The sequence below is a fragment of the Podarcis vaucheri genome (assembly GCF_965113315.1).
Source record: "Podarcis vaucheri genome assembly, chromosome: 17".
NCBI lineage: Eukaryota > Metazoa > Chordata > Lepidosauria > Squamata > Lacertidae > Podarcis > Podarcis vaucheri.
In genome coordinates this window covers 24,928,353-24,938,684 of record NC_138755.1, presented here as the reverse complement: position 1 = coordinate 24,938,684, position 10,332 = coordinate 24,928,353, and the positions used below count along the sequence as shown (strand labels likewise).

Sequence of the window (10,332 nt, the reverse complement as noted above, 5' to 3'; positions counted from 1 at the left end):
TAGAACATTACCACCACCACAAAAAAGCCATCCCCTCAATCTGTTCTTGGGTTTCCCCCAACCCTCTGGAGCAGATTTGGTGGCAGGAGAGGGTTCAAGTCCCAAACTGCAAGCAGCAATCATTGTACTTTGGGGACATTTTGGTTGAAAATTGCCCAAAATATCTCAGGCCTTCCCAGCTTTGTGTAACATGCACAAGACCAATGCTTTTTTTCTGGGGGTACTAAAGTACCAGCACCTTTTTTCAAATGTTAAAAGTGTGTAACAACTTCATGGTGAGTACGGCACCTTTCCCCCCCCCCTTTACACAAGATACCTGAATTGCTGCAGCCTGGTAACCTTGGTCTGAGCATGGGGGTGTAGATGGGGAGTTGTAGCAGCCTGGATAAAGCTCTTCAGCTGCCTGTCTCCCATCAACATAGCTCATTTGCTCATTGTGAAATGAAATATGATTATGTGGGATGTCAAGGGATGATGTTCACTTGTAGCAACAGATGCAATGCATAGCACCTTCCTTTTCATTACTGTCATTCTCTGTCTGTCTGTCTCTCTCTCTCTTTTCCCCCTATCCCCTAGATTTTGGGGGGAAATGTTGGGATTGATCCATGAATTTATTTACCTGAGGATTCTTTGAAAGGGTTCCGTGTCCAGATTCCATTATGCAGGAAATATTCTTGATAAAGCACATGGAGGACACTGTAGCCTGATGCCCATGATCAGCTGGTGAAGCTTCCCAGGAAGGACTAAGAAAACAACCCCCTTTCCCTAAAGAGTTTTCTCCTTTGCTAACCACACTATGAAGGCTTTGGGGAACAGCTGGCTCCTTTTGGTCTTTGCACTTAATCTGAGAAGCATCCACTCCTCCTTTGTCAACGTCAACCGTGGGGCAAAAGTGATGAAGGGCCAGTCCATCTTCCTGTTGCAAGAGGATCTGCAGTTTTCCATTCCCCGAGAGAAGGACGCTTGCAAAGTGGAAGTTGTGATGAACGAGCCGATGACGCAGAGGGTTGGGAAACTAACCCCACAGGTATGTGAAATATCATGGCATGGCAATTTGGGGAGCTGGGAAGAGGAGGAAAAGGGACGACTTATTGGAAGTAACTGGACTTTGGAACGGCGGAATGGCCATTCTCATACATAGCATTGGCTTCCCTTGTGAGTGAAGCTTGTTTGTTAGTTAAAAGCTTTTGAGACATCTTTTCCCAAACTGAAGCAACTGCATACAACCCCACCTATATATCGATGGGCAAAGCAGACTTATCTCTAATTTTTCTCCACTGCTGCTGAATGAAACAGCACTTTGCCCTCAAACGCTTCTAATTTGTGCTCGCTTTGGTTTTTTAAAAACTATTATTAAAAGCCACCAGGAGGTAAGTCAGCTGTTCATGTACATTTTAGATAAGACCCCTAGGGCAAAGCCCAGCGCTGTACAGCTCTTAACCACAAGCAAGGGTTCCTTTTAATTGCTCCCCATGTAGTAATGGCGTGACTAAAACGTGAATGCACAGCATACCATGGGACTTGCTCAGTTCCCAAGAATTACCATCAACAGATGGTAAACATACAAAGGGGTTTTTTATGCCTTCTTTCCACATCAGACATATTTCCCATATCACCTTTCTTCTACTTTTGTCACATCTGGGTTTACTTATGGGAACCTGTGTGGAGAAAGCAACGTTTTCTCGATCTGGTTACTAATACAAAATAGAATGTGATGCTTTGAGAGCAGTGTGGCTGGCCCTGAGAGCAGTGATCATGTGTGTTTTCTTCCGCCACCCTGGTATTGGAAACAAAAACGTGTCAGGTGCACAATATTATACTCGGCTCCTCCTGCTGCTGGGTGAGGAAATGTTTGATTTGAGGACTATGTGAACACCAAACAGTTAAAGTAAACAGGCCCCCCCCCACAAGAATCCTAAGAACTGTAGTTCACACACAAAGAGAGCCCGAGGTTCAGCACCTTCAACAAACTACAGATCCCAAGATTCTTTGGGGAAAGGCATGTAGTTTAAACATATGGTGTGTATGCAACCTATGCAGTCATGCAAATCCCATATGCCTAGTTTGGTTTTGGAATATCAGTGGCTAGGGGCAGTCTGCTGCCTGAATGCCTTGCTCATGAGCTTCCTGGGGGCTACTGTGGGAACCTGATCCAGAGCTAGATGGACCTTTGTTCTGACTCCTCTGGGCTCTTTTTATATTATTTTGGCTATAGCATTATGAAGTTTCACTCTTATGTAGTAAGCAGCCCATAAAAATGTGACCAATTATCAATCAACATTGTTCTGGTCACTTTGCTTCAATGAATACTGCTCGTGCACCAACCAGTTGCACACTTTTTTATCCAATTTCAGTACATGTCCAGAATTTTCCAGATGTATGGCAAGCCTAGGAGTGTATGCCAGTGGTGGGTGTGGCCCAAAGTGGGCATGGCTACCCACATACAGTGGTACCCCACAAGACGAATGCCTCGGAAGACGAAAAACTCACTAGACAAAGGAGTTTTTCATTTTCTTAGCCGCTTCGCAAGCCGCATTTCCCTATGGGCTTGCTTCGCAAAACGAAGCTTGCCCCGCAAGCTCCGGGGATAGCGGGGAAGCGCAGCGCGTCTTCCCCGCTGTCCCCGGACCTGTTTTGAAGCAAGGGGCGGTGGGGAGAAGCGATTCTCCCCGCTGCCCCTTCCCTTGCTTTAAAACAGGTCCAGGGACAGAGGGGAAGCGCCGCGCGCCTTCCCCTCTGTCCCCAGAGATTGCGGGGCAGGCAACGGGGAGAAGCAATCTTCTCCCCGCCGCCCCTTGCTTTAAACAAGGCGCTTCCCCTCTGTCCCCGGACGGTCTCCATAGGAACGCATTGATTGATTTTCAATGCATTCCTATGGGAAACCGTGCTTCACAAGACGAAAAACCCGCAAGAAGAAAAAACTTGCTGAACGAATTAATTTCGTCTTGCGAGGCACCACTGTACATTTAAAAGAAATTAATTTCTGCAAACTAACCCTAAGAAGTTTGCAACCAAACAGCAAACTAGGTGGAAACTTTGTTTGTCCCATTGTGGAGAAGAGGAAGCTGGTCTAAGTAGACGTCTTATTTCTTTTTTGCTCCAGTAGGACTTGTATCAATCAATCAATCAATCAATTTCTTTATTCGACCGATAGTCAGAATTAAAACATTACACAATAATTATAAACTATAACATCATAGGAGATACATAAGTAAGGTAGGGCCACAGAACTAGACCTCTCACAGATAACCCACATCAAAGCATTCAGTTATACGTTTCCGACACTTGAGTGCCAGGAAAAGAAATTTAGCCACTGACAAGGTTGTTTTCCCAGAAGACTTATTTAGCAGATATGCTGCCTGCTTTCCTCTTTGTCGGGAACTGAGCTGGGGTAAGTATGGAGTTATAAGATACTGTCTTAAATCGTTGTAGAAGGGACAGCTCAATAAAATGTGCTCTGTGGATTCTACCTCACCCAATGCACAGTGGCATAATCTCTGTATTCTTCATTTGTTAAGATGAAGCATTGTGTGGAGATGCTTTACTGTGAATAAAGCTGCCATGATGAAGAAACAAATATGACACTGGAAATTAGCAAGGGATTTTGGAACAATGACACACAGTATATCTGTAACCTCTGCTATCCTTCTAGACATAGGGTTGTGAGGTTTGTTTGTTTGTTTGTTTTTTGCATATCCCTATGACTAATAGAGGGGCATGGGTGGCGCTGTGGTCTAAACCACAGAGCCTCTTGGGCTTGCCGATCAGAAGGTCAGCAGTTCAAATCCCCACAACGGGGTGAGCTCCCGTTGCTTGGTCCCTTCTCCTGCCAACCTAGCAGTTCGAAAGCATGTCAAAGTACAAGTAGATAATTAGGTACCACTCTGGCTGGAAGGTGAACAGTCTTTCCGTGCACTGCTCTGGTTCGCCAGAAGCAGCTTAGTCAAGCTGGCCACATGACCAGGAAGCTGTCTGCGGACAAACGCTGGCTTCCTTGGCCAGTAAAGTGAGATGAGTGCCACAACCCCAGAGTCGTCCATGGCTGGACTTAACGGTCAGGGGTCCTTTTACCTTTACCTATGCCTAATAGCAGTATGCAGTTATCATCAGGTAATAATGCTGATCGCCATGCCTTCGGTTCATTTTGAGCTGATGCTAATAGCATAGAAGCAGAACATGCTCTGGTCAGTTGGCAACTCTTAACTGCCAGCCCCCCCTCCCCCCATGGCAGAACTTGCCCTTGTTTTGCTAAAGAGATTGTGCTTTTAACCAGCAAACACTGCATTATGCAAGAACCTGTCGTATTATTTCCTTTGCTGTCGTTAAAGTGAGTAATGTGCTAGGAATGTGTGACAATTTAATTACAAATTGTAATTGAAAAGTAGTTGAAGTGGAAATAAAAGCAAAGCCAGACAGTAATTAGGAAAAGATTTAGCTCTCCTTTGTTTTACTTGTTAAATTTATAGACAATTATGGCTGCCTGTTCATATGAAAGAAAAACATATTAGGAAGCATAAAACAGCTGTTTCCTTTTAACAAAGCAGATTGTGTCTATTTTATAATCATTGTCTGTCTACGGCAAGAGTCATGTTGAGGAAAAAAGCTTTCATTATTTATCTCCCTTGTTATCAATTAAGTGGAGGAACTAATGATGTCTTCTGGAAAAACACAATTTATGACTATTATGGCCATAGTTCTCTGATGGATAGCACTGCCTGTACCATGTTGCAGCTCTCGTCTTCCATTAGAAGGAAGCTGAATTCTCAGGGCTAAGAGCATTTGGAGACGTGAGCCTTAATTTGCTTCTCTGACTTCCTAGCGCTCTTTCAGTGAGCACCTGATGTCATTTCCACATGCGGGGCTTAAATTGGCTTTGTTTTAAATCAACTCTTCGAAGAAATGTAAACCTGCATTGACTAAGAGGTGCATCTGGTTTCTCTCCTGGGTTGGCTGCATTTGTGAGACGAAATTGGTGAGAGGGGCTCAGATGTGTGGGGTCGGTGGGAATGTACTGCCCAATGTCAATGCAGGCGAGGCTGCCTTTACCATTAGGCTAGGTGATGCTGGCCCTGCCAGGTGACAGATATGGGGAAATAATTTAATGGTGACAAATTGTTTAGCTTATTATGTCTTTGCCACCCTGTGTGTATGTGTGGCGGGTTATTATTATTATTTAACTCAGTTACAAAAAATGTGTTGGACCATTTTTGGATACAGGGGGAAATATAGTGAAAGCAAGGCAAGCGTAATGTGAATGAGCATTCTGGCCAAAGCAGTCTGTCTGTGTTGTTGTTTAGTTGTTTAGTCGTGTCCAACTCTTCGTGACCCCATGGACCAGAGCACGCCAGGCACTTTTATCTTCCACTGCCTCCCGCACTTTGGTCAAATTCATGCTGGTAGCTTTGAGAACACTATCCAACCATCTCGTCCTCTGTCGTCCCCTTCTCCTTGTGCCCTCTATCTTTCCCAACATCAGGAAGAAGAAGAAGAAGAGTTTGGATTTGATATCCCGCCTTTCACTCCCTTTAAGGAGTCTCAAAGCGGCTAACAATCTCCTTTCCCTTCCTCCCCCACAACAAACACTCTGTGGGGTGAGTGGGGCTGAGAGACTTCAAAGAAGTGTGACTGGCCCAAGGTCACCCAGCAGCTGCATGTGGAGGAGCGGGGAAGCGAACCCGGTTACCCAGATTACGTGACTACCGCTCTTAACCACTACACCACACTGGCTTTTCCAGGGAGTCTTCTCTTCTCATGAGGTGGCCAAAGTATTGGAGCCTCAGCTTCACTATCTGTCCTTCCAGTGAGCACTCAGGGCTGAATTCCTTAAGAATGGATAGGTTTGATCTTCTTACAGTCCATGGGACTCTCAAGAGTCTCCTCCAGCACCATAATTCAAAAGCATCAATTCTTTAGCGATCAGCCTTCTTTATGGTCCAGCTTTCACTTCCATACATCACTACTGGGAAAACCATAGCTTTTACTATACGGACCTTTGTTGGCAAGGTGATGTCTTTACTTTTTAAGATGCTGTCAAGGTGAAGAAATGGAGGCACCAAGAGATTTTACTTTCTTGGGCTCCATGATCACTGCAGATGGTGACAGCAGCCACGAAATTAAAAGACGCCTGCTTCTTGGGAGAAAAGCAATGACAAACCTTGACAGCATCTTAAAAAGTAGAGTCTGACTGTAGTCCAAATCATTTGCAGTGAGTGGGAACTTGTATGAAAATGCTCTGAGAGTCAGACAGCAGCAGCAATGTGTGGTTGGATATCCGATATACAATTTGCGGCTCCATAGTCCCAGTTGGCTTGATCCTCCAGACTAAGTTGGTTGAATTTTAGTTCTTGCCAACTTCAACTTAAATCCCATTGAGTTAAATGGGAACTAAATGCAAATAACTGGATCTGTGTCACTGTTTATTATGATGATGATGTTATTGTTGTTTAGTCGTTTAGTCGTGTCCGACACTTCATGACCCCATGGACCAGAGCATGCCAGGCACTCCTGTCTTCCACTGCCTCCTGCAGTTTGGTCAAACTAATGTTAGGAGCTTCAAGAACACTATCCAACCACCTCGTCCTCTGTTGTCCTCTTCTCCTTGTGCCCTCAATCTTTCCCAACATCAGGGTCTTTTCTAGGGAGTCTTCTCTTCTCATGTATTGGAGTACTGGAGCCTCAGCTTCAGCATCTGTCCTTCCTTATTATACTCTGTTTATACGTATTATACGTCTGTGTATTAGGAAGACTCGGAAGTCTATCTTAAGAATGCTGCAGTATACAGGATCATGATATGATCACAAAGCACTGAGGGCCACTTTACATAAAATATAAGGGAGACAAGCATATCTTCTGAAGATATGTTTGTTTGATTGCTGCATTTATATCCCACCTTTTTCTCCCAGGAGCACAAGGTGGTATGCTTGGTTCTGCCCCTCCTCATTTAATTCTCACAACAATCCTGTGACTTAAGTTAGGCTGAGAGTCAGTGACCAGCCCCAGTTTACTCAGTAAGCAAGTAGGGATTTGAACCCTGGTCTCCCAGGTCCTAGTCTGACTCTTTAACCACTATACCAAATTCTCAAGTGGTTGTATGTATGTGTAAATAAAACCAGATATGCTAAAGACAACACAGTCTCTATTGTCCTTCATTCCAAGGAAACTGAGCCCTGGGTAAAGCTCTTGGAACCCCAGAAGTCTCTGATTGCTCAAAGATTGTAGCGGCTTATAACAGTCCCAGAAACATTGTTAAGCTATCTACCCATTATATATATATATATATATATATATATATATATATATATATATATATATACCACAGGGTAATTATGTATTACCTTCTGCATTGCAAAACATTTTTTCGAGACAAACCAAAATGAGCCAAAGGGAAAACGTCTGAAATATGCTGCCTCCTCTTTAAACAAAGCCCATTTTTCAACAGGTGTTCGATTGCCATTTTCTTCCCAATGAAGTCAAGTACACTCACAACGGATGCCCAATTCTCAATGAAGACTTAGTCATGCTGAGGTTATACAGGTAAGCAGCACTGGGGTGATGTCTCAGGGGGTGTTTCTTAGGAAAGAACAAGCATGTTTCTACCATTCACCTAATATTTAAAGGTAATGCTAAGTGAATTATCTCATCTGAGTTTTCTTTTATATTGCGTCACAAAGAAAATAAAAAATCCATGATATAAGGATCCCTCTGATACCTTATATCATGTATGGTGGGGATGTGATAAAATTAAGAAATTTTGGGGAAATATACATGAGGAACTGAAAAAAAATGTTTGAAACAACAATTAGTAAGAAACCGGAAACATTCCTTTTAGGAATTATAACAAATGACATCCCAAAAGACATGAAAAAAATCTTTTTATATGCAACAGCTGCCGCAAGGTTATTGATTGGGGGAAAAAATGGAAATCAGAAGAAGTACCAACATTGAAAGATTGGCAAAATAATTTTTTTGAAATGATTGAATTACCAACAATGACGGCAACAATTAGAATGCAATCTAATCAAAATCTCAAACAGGAATGGAAATGTGTAGAAGAATACATAACCAAAAGATGCTCCAACAGGAATTTATTGATATGTATAGACTGATTTCACAGTTAGTTAAATTAAGCTAAGCTAAGCTAAGCTGATATAGAAGATTGAATGTTTAATTATTAAGATACAAAATTACAATCTCAATAATAAAGTTACATAATAATAACAAGGAAGTCACGCATGGGTGGAGGGAAGACACAGGGCAAGAAATAAGAAATGGATAAATGTTGGTACATAATGAAATGTGAAAATGTGAATTTATGAATATAATGTATATGTATAAATATGTAAAGATTTCATATATGTATTGCAACATTAATAATAAATAATTTAAGTGCAAAAAAGAAGAAAATAAAAAATCCAAGGTGCCCATTGGTTGCAAAACCAAATGCATTAAACAAATTATGTACGTTCATCCTATTCCTTGGCCCATAAATAAAATTATGGATAATAACACTGATTGTGCCTGTTGCTACTGTCAGCAGGGAAGAATTATGGCTCCAGTAATCGGATATCTCAAGATAGTAGGTCATAAACCCACCCCAGAGGGTTAGATTCACAACACAAACAGAGCTAAATCAGGCTTTGAGGGTTGTTGAAGGCCTTCCTACTCAAAAACAAAAAGAGCCTTTCTTTAAAACCTCTCCAACAGCAGAAGGGCTGGCCATTGTGGTGTTTGTCCACCTCTGTGAGTGCCATTTTGTTGCCACGATTCTGTGGCATATAAATATCTAAATAAATGATTAAGCCAGTGAGGAGAAAAGTACTGGCTCACTGAAGAAGAAGAAGAAGAAGAAGAAGAGCTAACTGGCTCATATGGTATTGCTTATACTTTCCAGCTTTCAAGGTTGCATTTCTGTTGTAGGATGTTGTTGATTAAATGAAATAATAGGTTTGCCTAACCATATAATTGGGACCATGCACTTAGGGACGCAGGTGGCACTGTAGTCTAAACCACTGAACCTCTTGGGCTTCCTGATCAGAAGGTCGGCAGTTCGAATCCCCACAACGGGGTGAGCTCCCGTTGCTCTGTCCCAGCTCCTGCCAACCTAGCAATTCAAAAGCATACCAGTGCAAGTAGATAAATAGGTACCGCTGCAGCGGGAAGGTAAACGGCGTTTCCATGCTCTCTGGTTTCCGTCACGGTGTTCCGTTGCGCCAGAAGCGGTTTAGTCCTGCTGGCCACATGACCCGGAAAGCTGTCTGTGGGCAAACGCTGGCTCCCTCGGCCTGAAAGCGAGATGAGGGCTGCAACCTCATAGTCGCCTTTGACTGGGCTTAGCCATACAGGGGTCCTTTACCTTTACCTTTTTACCTGATGAATTAATAAGTTGGCATAACTATAGGGATGAATCTTGAAGTTTGAGACAGAGCTTCATGAGAGTTCAGCCCCCTCAATGCATAAATAGGTTTTCTGAATTTTGTAAGAACATGAGAGGAACCTGCTGGATCAGGCCAAAGGCCCATATAGCCCAGCATTGTATTATCACAGTAGACAAGCCTTTGGGAAACCCACAAACAGGTTCCAATTAAAATATACCAAATGTTGTAGATTCCAAAATGTGCCCAACTCTTTTGCTTGCTAAAATTTGATTGTCTTTTTGCTGCCCTTTGCAGATTTACAGAAACTGAGACATTTACCGAAATGGTTCCTTTCCTTGTAAAGTTACTTGAACCAGATTGTAATATTATCAAGATGAGCTCAAGTGCCCTACAGGTCGCTGGATTTCATGGCCTGTCCAATGTAATTAACAAGAACGTAATTACTTTAGACTACAACAGGAAAATAAACTTGGATTGTACCATAAGCCTGATTTCTGTAGAAACTTTCCTGCCAGCCCATGGGCAACTTGTCAGAGGATCAGAAGAAGAAGAAGAACCACCTCGTGGAGATCAGCCTCATCGTTTCCCTCCCACAACCGGTATGTACACTTTGTTTCTCTGCACCTGTTATGTCACCACAAATATCTTCATTCAGTGATGAGGTTGTACAGGGGCGCCAACTTGCCTCCACATTATGGGGAGGGGCATGACGTGACACATCATGGAACATCATGGGAGGAGGAGCCACCAGCCATTAAAGCTGAATGGCCACTGTGTTTGGCTCTGCCCCAGCTCCTTCCAACCAACGTCCTGACGTCATGCATACAACATTAGTTCCCCCAATGGCCCTTGTAAGCTGCTGCCTCTGCCCAATAAATGATGTCAGCAATGTCTATGCAACATGATGACCATGTACATTGTTACATGAGCACAGCTCCACAGCATTTTATATTTTCAT

At 43.0% G+C, this 10,332-nt stretch overlaps 1 protein-coding gene across 2 annotated transcripts in view; it reads left to right on the top strand.

Moving 5' to 3' along the window:
• Window positions 1–593: 593 nt before the first annotated feature.
• Window positions 594–10,332, top strand: part of FREM1 (FRAS1 related extracellular matrix 1) — a 78,472-nt gene continuing 68,733 nt past the window's right edge. For both annotated transcript variants that reach the window (XM_082204467.1, XM_082204466.1), the window contains exons 1-3: window positions 594–1,027; window positions 7,439–7,533; window positions 9,669–9,973. In XM_082204467.1, coding sequence (XP_082060593.1) covers window positions 797–1,027; window positions 7,439–7,533; window positions 9,669–9,973 — 631 coding nt within the window. In that variant the 5' untranslated portion in view covers window positions 594–796. The remainder of the gene's footprint in view (window positions 1,028–7,438; window positions 7,534–9,668; window positions 9,974–10,332) is intronic.